The sequence below is a fragment of the Octopus sinensis genome, linkage group LG7 (genome assembly GCF_006345805.1).
Source record: "Octopus sinensis linkage group LG7, ASM634580v1, whole genome shotgun sequence".
NCBI classification, from domain to species: Eukaryota; Metazoa; Mollusca; class Cephalopoda; order Octopoda; family Octopodidae; genus Octopus; species Octopus sinensis.
The window spans coordinates 101,314,091-101,328,255 of NC_043003.1; the positions used below are offsets into that span (position 1 = coordinate 101,314,091).

The following is a 14,165-nucleotide window of genomic DNA, read 5'->3' on the forward strand; positions in this document are numbered from 1 at the left end:
TCACCACTAGAATACGAATAGCCTGGGCAAAGTTCAGAAAGCTCCTACCCCTACTGGCGACAAAGGGTCTCTCGCTCAGAGTAAAAGGTAGATTGTATGATGCATGTGTGCGAACTGCCATGCTTCACGGTAGTGAAACATGGGCTGTGACTGCAGAGGACATGCGTAGACTTGAAAGAAATGAAGCTAGCATGATCCGCTGGATGTGTAATGTCAGTGTGCACGCACAACAGAGTGTAAGCACCCTGAGAGAAATGCTGGATATAAGAAGCATCAGATGTGGTGTGCAAGAGCGACGCTTGCGATGGTATGGTCATGTACTGCGGATGTATAAGGAGAGATGTGTGAAGAAGTGCCACTCCCAAACAGTTGAAGGTATCAGAGGGAGAGGTAGACCCAGGAAGACATGGGATGAGGTAGTCAAGCATGACCTCAGAGCGTTGGGCCTCACTGAGGCAATGGCGAAGGACCGAGATCTCTGGAGATATGCTGTGACTGCAAAGACCTGGGCTGCTTCCTGCACCAGTTCCGCATAGCCCCCTGCCCATTCAAAGTACCCTGGATCCCAGAACGTCCCGCTGTGCTTGAGGAGACCTGTTGAGTCAAGTACATGAACATGAACATCGAAATAAATATCAATGGAAATAGTAGTTGTGATACCTGTGCCGGTGGCACATAAAAAGCACCATACGTACGTGGCCATTGCCAGCGCCGCCTCGACTGGCTTCTGTGCCGGTATCACATAAAAAGCACCATCCGAACGTGGCCGATGCCAGCGCCGCCCCGACTGGCTTCCGTGCCGGTGGCACGTTAAAGGCTCCAACCGATCGTGGCCGATGCCAGACCCCCCTGGCACCTGTGCAGGTGGCACGTAAGAAGCACCTACTACACTCGCAGAGTGGTTGGCGTTAGGAAGGGCATCCAGCTGTAGAAACTCTGCCAGATCAGACTGGAGCCTGGTGCAGCCCCTGGCTTCCCAGACCCCAGTCGAACTGTCCAACCCGTGCTAGCGCGTAAAACAGACGTTAAACGATGATGATGATGATGACCCACACACCACACGCACCCTCATATCCCACTCTAGACCGATCTAGGCATATTATTGTTTTGTTTTTGTTGTTTTTGGCCCTTCAAAACCATGGGAGAAGCCTTTTCGGTAAAAAAAAATAAAGAAAATATTCAAAAAATATCGTTAATATTTTTATTGGGCGACGAAATTCATCGATTTAAGAGATATGGCTGTTATTTCTAGCACATGCCTCCTCGTTTGTTTATCAATATCGATAACGCAGCAAGTGCGGAGATAGACAGAAGAGAGAAGGATGAATAACACGTGTGTGTGTGTGTGTGCGCGTGCTGTTTACGTTGTACGAGGGGCGTTCAATAAGTAATGCCCCTGACCCACTTGCAGTTGTTTGATCTAGCTGAAATTTTGCATGTGCACTTATTTATACCTCTATAGATTAAGTGGTGAATTACAGCTCTGAACTAATTGTGGTTTCTGATTTACAGGTGTTTGAACTGAGTCAAGTGTGAAATGGAGCCTGTTGAGTGTCGAGCAGCGATCTGGTTTTTGTATTTGAAAGGACGCACACCACGGGAGACTTTTGATGAAATGAAAGTAACTTATGGTGATGATGCCCCATCATATGACCTTGTAAAACGCTGGCATTGTGAATTCAAACATAGTCGGAACTCTACGGAAACAGCTCTCAGATCTGGTCACCCCCTTATACCGTTGATGAGACGTCTGTCCGTCAAGTTGAGGCTGCCATTTTGGAAGGTCAACGCATAACTATTCGCCAAATAGCCCATAAGGTCAAGATTAGTACCGGGTCTGTGGAAACTATCATTCATGACCATTTGCATATGCAAAATGTGTCTGCCAGATGGATTTCCAGGTTGCTCACACCTTTCCAGAAGCAAGAATGCGTTGAGTGCTCGAGGATGAATTTGGAGATGTGCCAAGAAGATGAGTCAAAATTTTTCAAAAGACTGATCACACAGGATAAAACCTGGGTCCATCACTATGATCCATAGACCAAAGCCCAGTCAATGCAGTGAAAGCACCGTGACTCACCTCCTCCAAAGAAGGCAAGGGTGCAGCCCTCCGCTGACAAGGTTATGCTCACAGTCTTCTGGGACCAGGACGGAGTAGTGATGACAGATTTCCTGGCAAAGGGTACCACAATTACAGGAGCCTATTATGCTTCACTTTTGAGGAAATTAAGAGAAGTTATCAAAATTAAGAGGCGGGGCAAGATCAGCAAAGGCATCCTCCTCCTGCAGGACAACGCTCCGGTCCACAACTCGCGTGTCGCCAGATCAGAAGCACAGGCGTGCAGCTATGAACTCCTCCCCTTGCACCCTCTGATTTTCACCTCTTCCCAGCCATGAAGTTGATTTTGAAAGGAAAGCGTTTCCCAGATGATGCAGCCTTGATTTCTGAAGTCACGTCGTGGTTGGAGGACCAAGCTGGGGTCTTCTACAAAAACAGTCTCCAGAGCTGTATCAAACGATGGGAGAAATGCATAACTCTGGGTAGTTCCTATGTACGAAAAGACTAATAACTGTGCCAAGTGTCGTTGCTCTACTGCTATGGGAAGTGGGTCAGGGGCATTACTTATTGAACGCCCCTCGTAACAGGATGTTGTCTGAGTTTTTAGACACAGCAAATGATTTGAGCTCAAATGCTGGCAATTCATTGGTTAAAATTCGAAGAATTAAACTACGTTAAACTTACAAATTACAATTTTCTCAAAAAGGCCAAGTGAAAGTAATGTTTTCTTTTGACACATTCTACCAGTATACGAAGTTTCAAATTGTTTAGTTAACTAGAAATTGTGTTAAATTCCGTCCACCAAAAGGAAAAGATCCCTTAATTATCTTATAACAGCAATGCCTGGGAAAATCATGAATTACATGGAAAACTGCAAGCATGAAAAGTCATATTCTTAAAATTATAAACCTAGAAAAGTACAGGACAAGTTATTACACCTGTAAAAGTATAGGACAAGCTATTACTTCAAGTAAAGTAAAGTAATAAGAAACTTTTTACTTAAAACATTGCAGCTAAGATTAAAATTTGAATATTAAAACCTATTTTATTATAGTTTACAAATAACACTATACTTATTTAAATAGAATTTGGCTAATTTACTACCTCAAATATAGAAAAAAGTGACTAATTAGACAAACTTACAAAGTAGCTGAACAGTTTTGTACAATAAATTTAAAAGATGAGAATTGTAAAGAGGGATAAATTAGAAGAACTGGCATTCTTTGCTACAATATTTTAAGTAAAAAGTTTCTTATCCTTTACTTTACTACAAGTAATAGCTTGTCCAGTACTTTTCCAGGTTTAGAATCTTAAGAATATTACTTTTCATGCTCACATTTTTACTCACACACACACATTTATACAATGTACATGCAATATTCATTTGCAATTTTTCATCTGCTAATTTTACACATACTTTTTTTTACTTTTGCTATCAGTTTTTTTTTCTTCTTAAAAGCAGTAACTTTTTTTTTTCTGCAGCCAGACATGCTGTAATTCTTCTCTGAGAAGAATTTCTGTCAAGTCCAAGATATCAACTACCAGAACAACAGATGGCTTGCTGTCTCACTCAAGGATATACCCAGAGTCATGCAGATGAAATTTCCAGCGACAATCATGGTCTTCAATGCCGTCAGTAGTGAAAGTGATGTCATGCTACCCCCCTCTTCTTAACTGGGAGCTTCAGGCTGAACACCAATGGCTATATCCATGTTCTGAGTGAGGTGAAGCTCTAGATCAACTGGGTAATTGCAGGAGGGCTGTATGTATGGCAGCAAGACTGTGCCCTGCTACACCAGCCAAAGACCCAGGCCTGGCTGTTGGAGAATTTTTTCAATCACACAACACCTGACATTTGGCCTCCCAACTCACCTGACTGCAACCACCTTGACTTCTTTGTGTGGGGTACAGTGGAATGAGAGACCAACAAATCCAGCTTCTACACAAAGGACAAGCTGAGAGCCTGGATTATAAGGGCCTCCAGGGACCTAAAATGAAGGATAGTGATGAAGGCCTGTGGCTGGTTCTGGGGTTACCTGAGGCTGTCACTGAGGCCAAAGGTGGGTTCATTGAGTGAGATCAACAGAACATGTTAAGAAGACAAACTGACCCAAATTTGACAAATATATCTCAAAAAATAAAAACCAAGTGAGATTGACATCAGGCAACAGTTGTAAGCAAGTGTCACATAATTTACTTGATTGCTCACATTTATCAATTGTTTCTCTCATTGTTGTGATACACCATTTTCTATCATAAATAGAACTGTCAGTATTTTTGGTGACACAGGTATGCTAGTGAAATAATAATGAATCATCTGGTGCTTCATTGAGACCCCATCCAAAATAACATTACTGATATCATAAAAGCACAATTTAAATTGTAAATTGTTTATCTTTCCATTCATATGATACTTAAAAAAAAACTGTGTCTACCATAATTCAGTTACAATTTCCCATATTAGAACTAACTTGCAGGTGAAGATCAGTGGGGTACAGTGAAGTATAATGATGGATGCCAGTCTGTGTCTAACAGTTATTTAAATGACCGAAAGATATGAAAGATAAATTCAGTCCCAGTTGTATTTGGTCATAAATTCAGTATTTAACTGTTCATGCTATTTCATTGCCTCTACAACAACAACAACAACAGTCAAATAATAACAATCCTTTCTACAATAGGCACAAATCCTGAAATTTGGGGGAGGGGGTTAGCTGAATACATCAACCCCCAGAACTTGGCTGGTACTTATTTCATCAACCCTGAAAGAATGAAGGCAAAGTTGACCTCTGCAGAATTTAAACTCAGAACATAGGATTTATGAGATACCACAAAGCATTTTGTCGAGTGTGTTAGCAATTCTACCAGCTTACAGTCAAACAATAATAATAATAGTATACTTACAAGATTCTCTTGAGATGGAATCTTAAGCCAAGATGGAGCAAAGTCATGCCTTGGCACGTTACTAGTTGCCATCAGAGAGCAGCAGTCAGCATGTTGCACAGTTAGTCCTGAAAAATAAATACAAAACAAGTTGATTAAAAAAAATGCCAGTTATTCATTATCAAATATTCAATAATTAAACTATTACATTTTATTTTTAAGTATCAGAAATTCCATTTTTGGTACTGCAACTTTTTTAAGTAACATTACATTTTTAACATAATCAAGTACACAGCCATTAAAAAATATTCAAATTTTCTTGTATGTATCCCTATGAGTAAAAGTGAAATATCACATACACATCTACAGAATTACATGAATATACTTTTACCTAAGTACACCCCTAAAGCCACAAAAGTGTAGTATTAAACTTTCTGCTCAAGATTTGGATGTTCTAATATGTTGCAGGCATTTGGCTGCATATTCTGGGCAGGAGATTTTAACATACATTGTTTTTGTTCATTAGGCTGTTGATTACATTAACCTCAGTATTCCTTTTATCAACCCAAAGTATGAAAGGGAAAATAAACATGGGTAGGATCTGAACTCAGTCAAAATACAAAAGAACATAACCAAATACCAAGAGCTATTTTGCTGTTGCTCTACTGATTTTATCCTCAAAGTAGTAATAAACAAATTATATAATCTGAATGCATTAGTTGTTGTCATCGTTTAGCCCCAAATCAAATGTATTCCTGTCATGACTATCTCTTCTTTTTGTATATCTATGACTTCTTTTTCCAACTTGTTCCTTCTTTTAAGGCCATAAGGTGTAATTTAAATAGAGATTTGCTATTTCAAGCAAGTCAAGATTCCTTTGTTGATATTTGAAATAGGCCAAGAGGCACATGAGGATTTGACCTGTATCAAAGGTGTTGTCAATTAAATAAATCCAGTACCTAACTGATATTTATCTTATTGACCTCAAAAGAGTTAAGAACCAGCAGAAAACAGATAAGAGCGGTTCTTTTCTCCTACCAACACAAACTGGTCTGTATTTAATGTGATTTGATGAGTTCACATGGAATCAACTTATTCTTGCCTAGTCTCATCTTTGTAATTAATTTTTTTATATGAGGTTGTATCAAAAAGTTCCTAGACTAGTTTTGTAGCATGCCAATAGATGGCAGCACATGGTTGTGTGGAGTGAGAGCTACCAGTGATCTTCATGAGGCAGTGTGCCAAGTGACATCACTATGTTTACTTTGTAAGTTGTGAAATTTGTGTTTTCATGATCATGTGTATGTTGTAGTCTGCAATTTTTGTCATGAACAGGAAGTTGGAACAAAGCGCCAATGTGAAATTTTGTGTTAAACTTGGGAAGTCTGCTACAGAGACATTGAGCATGCTTTGGAAAGCTTGTGGCAACAAGGCAATAGGTTGTATGCAATGTTTCAAGTGGCACAGGCACTTTAAAAGCTGAAGAACATCCCTGGAAAACCTGTCACGAGCATCACTCCCAGAAAGGTGGAAAAAATTCATCAGTTTGTGCATGAAGATTGTTGGAAGACAATCAATAAAGTTCTGAAGAATTTGAGGGGGAATATTTGGTTAAAGCGACTAAATCTGTGGAACACAAAGAGAATGGTATTCTTCATGACGACAATGCACGCTGCCACCGAGCTTTCATCATGCCAAAAACAACATGGTATCGCTTCCACGTACACCGTATTTGCCAGATTTAGCACCTGCTGACTCCCATCTCTTCCCCAAGATGAAAATGCAGCTTAAAGGTTGTCATTTTAACACTGTTGTTGAGATCAAGAGCGAATTGCAGAAGGTCCTTGACTCACTTATGGAAAACAACTTCAAGGTTGGATTCCAAAACTGGCAGGCACACTGGAACCAGAGTACTGCTACGCAAGGTAAGTATTTCGAAAGAGATGATGTTAAAACTTATTAAACATAACTAGTCTAGGAACTTTTTGATACCACCTCATACAAGTATTTTTTTACGAGTGTCTGAGGTTTTACTCTCATTACTATCTAATATCAACAAGTTTACAAAAATAGCAAAGAGAAAAAGAAACTGGTGAAATGGCTATCTCAATTGAACAAATATAGGCATTCTTTCAACATCAGCACAAACAATCTGAGTCAGCACAACTTAACCTAGTTGAATTGTTAACACAAAAATTATAAACCAATCAAGCAGTAATAAAGCATAATCAGAGTCTAAATACAGAATTTAATTTTGACTCTATTGCAGATATTACTTTCAATTTATAGTTTTCACATTTTGAAGAGATTTTTTTCATGACTGATCTAATCTGGATGATTCTGCTAAAGTCAGATTGTTGTTGACAAAACTTAGGACAAACAGAAGTACCAAATACATCAACTATTTTCTTCCAAAAAACTATTAAAAGTACTCAGGATGGTTTTTGGTATGCATTCTTCTTTGTTTAACAAAAAAAATTGCTTTAAAATTATCAAGTCGATTATTGCATTAGTTATGCAGGTAGAGTGAATCATAAGTATGAGTGTTTCAATCTACATTCTTTAACTGACAATTAATTTAAGTGTTTAATTTTTGAGGCAGGTCTCCTATCACCACCAAATGTAGATATCCACACTAAACTTTTATCACAGTTAGAGCAACAACCTGAAATAACTATACAACAGCCAGTGGAGTGTGTTAAAAGTAAATAAACTTGAAGAACAACCCAAAAATGATTGAAATGAGTGACAAATTGACAAGTTTTGAGTCAGTAAATCAAAAACAACTAATCCTGTATCATTACCAAGTTCTATCAACAGAAATAGAGCTTCCAGTCCTCATCAGCCATGCTTGTTTTGTAAGTGCAAAACATTATGGGAAGTTTAGCCATAAGGAAGGATTTTGTTTGCCTAATTATTCAAGAAAAGTAAACAAAAAGTTTCATACCAAGTGATCTGCTGGTTACAGCCAAGAAATCAAGTCAGTATGATTTATGCCAGTTTCAAAGTTGATTTTCATAAAAACCATAAGTAATTTAATAGTATCAATAAATAATATTCCAATTACACACTTCTGATACGTCATTGATTTCTTGCAAGACTTAAGGGCAACCAGTGATAATTTCAAGCTTATCAGTATAATTAACTGTAAAGTACAGCTTAATTCCAATATTTTCATTGGAATGAGTTAGTTGATGAATTGTCTCATGACTTAGATTTACTGGGTTTGGATTAGATTACTGAACTAAAGCTATGCAGTAAAACTATTGAACACTCAACTATTTGTTTACCATCAAATGCACCAAGTAATTCTACTGATAATTCATTCCAAGTTGTACCATCCAACTTCTTTACCCATCTATTGAAAGAAAGACATTCATCTGATTTCAAAGATTTGCCGGGATGTTGCAAGTCATATAAAGCAAGTTTGTCACTAAAACCTGATTCAAGGTCTGCGTTTAAACCCTACAGACCTGTTCCATATGCAGTCCAATCTTGAGTAGATTGTCTTGTACAATCAGTCATAATAAAACCATATAATTATACAACTTGGGTGGTGCCAAGAGTAGTTGTTGTGATGGCAAATAGTTCGATTTGCCTTGTGCAGATTTTTTTACTGGATTAAATGAAGTTTTAGAAGACCATTCCCACCCTCAGAAATCTTAATGGTAGCTGCTATTTTACAAAAATTGATTTGTCGCTTATCTACAAATTGAAGCTGATGATAATTCATAATGACCATTGACAATTAATACACACAAAGGTCTTTGACAATATTTAAAAAATTGCTAATTTAGATTAAAAATGGCTCCAGTTATTTTTCAACAAGTAATGGATACAATGATAGCAGGTATTCCTGGGATTGCAGCTAATGTAGTGAATATTATAGCAACAGTTCAAAGAACAAACTATTTTATTGATTGAATAGTCTTTTCCATAAAATGAACATCTGGTTTTAAAGCAAAGCCAGACAAATGCAACTCTTTTATGACACCAATAAAATATCTTGTTTTATTATAAACAAAGACAATTCTAAATCAGACCCAGTAAACACAAAAGCTATTCTGAAAGTGCCACTTCCATCAGATATTAACAAGATGAGATCATTTCTTGGATTTCTTAGCTATTACAGTGTGTTTCTACCTTCCACATATCACTTGCACAAACCATCTACTTCAGAAAAATTCAAGGTGGAACAGGACACCTCAGTCACAAAAGCTTTTAAGGAAGCAAAAGAATTATTACAATCTGATCCGTTACTATCCCATTAAGATCCTAAATTAGAAATAATACTAGCCACTGATGCTTCTGATTATGGTATCAGAACTGTCGTATCACATGTATTCTCAGATGACAATGAAAGACAACAGAACATACTGCTTGTACCTTGTGTACAACAGAAAGAAATTACAGTCAAATAGAACAGTAAGCATTAGCACTTGTTTTAACAGTTAAGAGATTTCACATGATGGTGCATGGAAAATCTTTTTACTTATTTACTGATCTTAAACCCTGCATGGCTTGAAGAATGATATTCCAGTTTACACAGCATATTGCTTACAAAGATTACCATGGCCAGTGTCAGAAAAAAACATGGTGCAGAGTACACATTGATTTTGCTGGTCCTACAAATGGACAATATTTCTTTTATTACTAAATAATATTTTCTCAAAGTGGTTTGAAATTTTTATGATGAGCAAAATTTCCACTTCATCCACAATTCACAAATTGAAACAAGTATTCAGTCAATCTGGTTTGCAAGAAACTCTAGTATCAGATAATGGATCTCAGGTGATGCTATCAAGTTTTAATCAGTTGCATAAAGCCAACACCGTAAGACATATGTGGACACCATAAGATGTCCATATTACTCAAATAAAAAATCAGGAAAATTTGTTTGACACCTCCAAAAAGAGCACTTCTTAAATTAAAAGAGGAGGGAAGTAATACTAAAATTTTTACTAGTTTATTGAAGTACTCCTAATCAAACTGCTCTAGAACAGAAGTCACCTTCAGAACTCATGTTTAGGAGAAATATTAAGACAATTATGGAGGTAATTCTGCAATATAAATGTAGAAAGGAAAAGGCAAAACAGTATTTAAACAAGAGATACATTCTGAACATATGGCATATGTCATATTTAAAAAGGAAAGTTCAATGTTGTTGCCTGGAATAGTTAAAAAGTGACAAAGAAAATTTATGAAATTCAAGTGGATAATCAAATCTAGATAAGACACGTTTAATCAACTAAGAGAGAGAGGAAAGTAATTCAAAATAATAAAGAATGAAAAATTAAGATATTCCTGCACACTCTGTTAGAAGAATTCAATATACTTTCATCATTGAAACATACTCAAAAGAATGATTCCCCCAAGACATATGCAATGAAGTTCTATAAGAGTTCACCAAAAGCCAACTAGTGGGGAGATGTTAACAATCAATAGAAAATAGACAAGAATTGTCTTTTCCTCTTGCTAACATGAACTAGTCCACGTTTAAAATAATTTGATGAGTTCACATGGGATCAACTAACACTTGCCTAGTTTTATCTTTGTAATTAAATTTTTACAAGTATTTTTTTTTCAAGTGTCTGAGTTCTTGTTCTCACTAGTATTTACTATCTGCAAGGTAAGAAAAAGAAAAAAGGAATGAAAGGCAAAGTTAACCTCAAAAGAACATAATCAATTCTGCCACCCATAGCTCATTGTAAATGTTTTCTTAAAAAACATTTACAATTCTTAAGACAAAGAAATAAATTGTAGAATACACTAGGAGGCATAGTGACTGGAAGATTAAGACTGAACTATGGACCATTGTGTTCCAGAGCAAATGATATAACTTTCCTTAAATACACATACACATTGGTAAATAGATTGATTGGTAAATAGAAACTTGCAACAGAGAACTCTTCAGAGGAAGAATTCCCATCAAGTGTTTCAGCCCGTTAGTTTCTGACACTCTGGGGAAGCATAGTCCACCTAGGTCTTGACTCCTAGGTGGCCTCCTGCTGTTTTCAAAATGCCACCTTTAGTGAGGTCTGAACCAGGAACTTTCAGATAATCTTATTTTCTTAAACTGTAGTGCATATTGCTTGGCTTGGCCATGAAGACCACTGAAAGAACTTGCAATGTGGATCTATTTCAAACTGGGTTACTCTCCTACGATTCTCTTTTTAGCAACTTATAGTTTTCTTTTCCAGCTTCAACTATCATTTTTCCTTGCCCATAACTACATATGAAGTCTGATCAATAAGTATCAGGACTGTTGCCATAGTAACAAAACTAAAGCACCCAGAGTGAGGCTGCTTGGAAAAGATTGACCTTGAACTCTGCAGTGCATGCGCACTAAGTTTTAATGTTCTAGCTCACTTTCACTGTTTACAGCAGTGCTTGGAAGGAAGGTGTGTAGTGTGTGATCATAGCATTGACCATGACAGAGAAAGTTTTCACAGCAATATCTGCTCAGAGGCCTACGCAAAGTTGCAGAAAGTGTATGAAGGGAAGTGTAAGTGTACAAGTGGTTCAGACATTTCCAAGATGGCCAAAAAATGTTGATATTGATGAGCGTTCTAAGAGACCCCAACCAGCAGAACTGAGGAAAACATCACATTTGAATGTGCAACAGTGAGGGGAAATCGTTGAATCAACATCCGTGAGTTATCACAGGTTGTGCAAATTAATTACGGTTCAGTTCAGTCCATGATCACGGAAGATTTAGGTATGAGACACGTCTCTCACTTGCACAAGATCTCCTTGATTGTGTGGAGAATAATGAAAAATTTCAAAAACTTTGCATAGCAGGTATCACCAAACTGTTGGCAAAATTTGATATAGATTCTCTGCTCAGCTTTTTCTGACATGGTCAATGAGATGATCACACACTACATACCTTCCCTCCAAGTACTGCTCATAAATAGGGGCAGTAAGGTAAAACATTAAAACTTAGTACACATGCACAGCAGAGTTCAAGGTCATTCTGTGCCACGCAGCTTCACTTTCCATGCATTACATTCGTTACTATAGCAACAGTCTCGATACTTATTGATCAGACCAAGCATAATAACACACACACACACATATATATATATATATACACAAATTGAGATAGGGGTTGTGAGTGCAACCCACCATGGGATAACAAATATCCAATATACTGCCAGTACAGCACCCAACAAAGTTAATACATAAATGTTAAGAATTGCAATGCAATTAATTCATTTATTGTATTATATGGGCAAAGGTAAAATGTTTTACCACAAATTAATAATACAAAATAAGAAAATGGAGAACTACACCTTAATCAATAATCAACTACCAGATAATACCCAATCACATAATTTATTAACCCACTACATATGAACATAATAATATAGAACAAAACAATGCACATCAATGAGTAATATGATACAATAAGTACAATATGTATAAGTGAATATAAATAAATATAAATATAAACTACATCTTACAGCTGTTTCAGCCATGCAGATATCAGTATCTCATTATGCTCATATTAGCCTGGTGTGATAAGTTAATATGTGGTTATAAATGAAACACTTACAAAAATATCCCAAGGCCTCTTCAGAGATTATAAAGTACAAACAAAACTAAATATGAATATCAGAGGAGGTGCACCCATACAAGAGTGGGTACATACCCATAATATATAATATACACATACATGAGTGCATATACCCATACTCCTATATATATATACATAATAATATACCCATACTCCTATATATATATACATAATAATATACAACAATATACATACATATGTTCTATATTCAAGGTTACAGTTGGTCAAAACAATTTATTAGAATATTACAATATACAAACATACACATATCTATATTCAAATGCACATAAACAAAGTCAAGAGTTCATTATATTAAGTTACAAAATGCCATTAATATTACCATCATTATTATTACCATTACCACCATTGCTACTAATATTATTATTATTATTATTAATAACAATAATACCAGCAAAACAATATATGTATCACGCAGTTTTATTGTTTTGCCGGTATTATTGTTAGGCTACAATCCAGCCTACCTCTACTTTTGGGGGGATATTTTAAATTTTTATCCGGGATGTCCTACGTCCCAGATATAAAGGTAAAAATAAAATATTTCCACTTTGCAAGGTTCAAGTCGAGTACTCCCTTGCACGCTCTGTTGACTCAAACCTTGCTTCTATTGTGGCGAATTTACTGCCTCTGGTTAGATACTTGATATCTTTCATAGTCGCACCAAGACACTTTTCGATGGCGCTTTCCTCCAGGTGTTCAAATCTTTTTTTTTCTCTACATAGTATACTTTATAGACAATAGTCTTTTCTTTAATTTAATTTTTTATTTCGTTTGGTGGTGTTATCCTAGATTCACCGTCTTTGTCGGTGATCAATCCGTATTTCTTCCATTTTAATTTCAATGAGTTCGCACCCGCCGACGGCTGCAGCGAAATTCATTTTTGGACTTTCTTCTATCGAAGACATTTTAACAAAAATGCTTCTGTGTAAACGGTGAAAATATTGTAAATTTCCCCAAACAGGAACACAATTCAATTTTTAAACAATAACCAAAGCTCCTTCTCCCAAAGGGGGAGGGTTACGGTTTACAATTATTTAACAAATGCAACACAACAACGCTTCCCTTACGAGGAACCAACAAACGTGATAACAATAGTTAAACAGAAATAATAATAACAACAAACCTTATGGTAAACCAAAAAGCAGTACTCTGTTGAAGCTATAGGCCTTTATGGATCAGAAATAAACCAACAGTGGTACTCAGTAGAAGCATCTTTCGAGAAAACAGACATTACATACAGCCAAACTTCATATAGATACTTAATGTTAGCTAATTAGCAAATAATCTAATGTAAAAGCCGTGCACACCTCCATCTGGACTATTCCATTTCTGCACTTAAATTTTATTTTTAATTTATTCCCATTCATGTGAAACCACTGATTCAAGTTCAAATCATTGATGCAATTTTATACCAATTGCTATTTTTACTTTTGTTATGTTACGATAATATTATACTTTAGTTTGATTTTAATTATTACTTACTACATATAATTCAATTGTTATTATTATTTTTATTGTGGATCTTTTCCTTTTGATGGACGGAATTTTCTAGTTAACTAAAAAATTTGAAACTTTGTATACTGGTAGAATGTGTCAAAAGGAAACATTATTGTAAACAAAATTGAA

General features: G+C 36.4%; 1 protein-coding gene across 6 annotated transcripts in view; it reads right to left on the reverse strand.

Annotated features, from left to right (window-relative positions):
• The window catches only part of LOC115214039 (vasculin), a 202,954-nt gene that overhangs the window by 149,156 nt on the left and 39,633 nt on the right, over positions 1–14,165 (reverse strand). For all 6 annotated transcript variants that reach the window (XM_036505022.1, XM_036505020.1, XM_036505019.1 and 3 more), the window contains exon 2: positions 4,964–5,070. In XM_036505022.1, coding sequence (XP_036360915.1) covers positions 4,964–5,035 — 72 coding nt within the window. In that variant the 5' untranslated portion in view covers positions 5,036–5,070. The remainder of the gene's footprint in view (positions 1–4,963; positions 5,071–14,165) is intronic.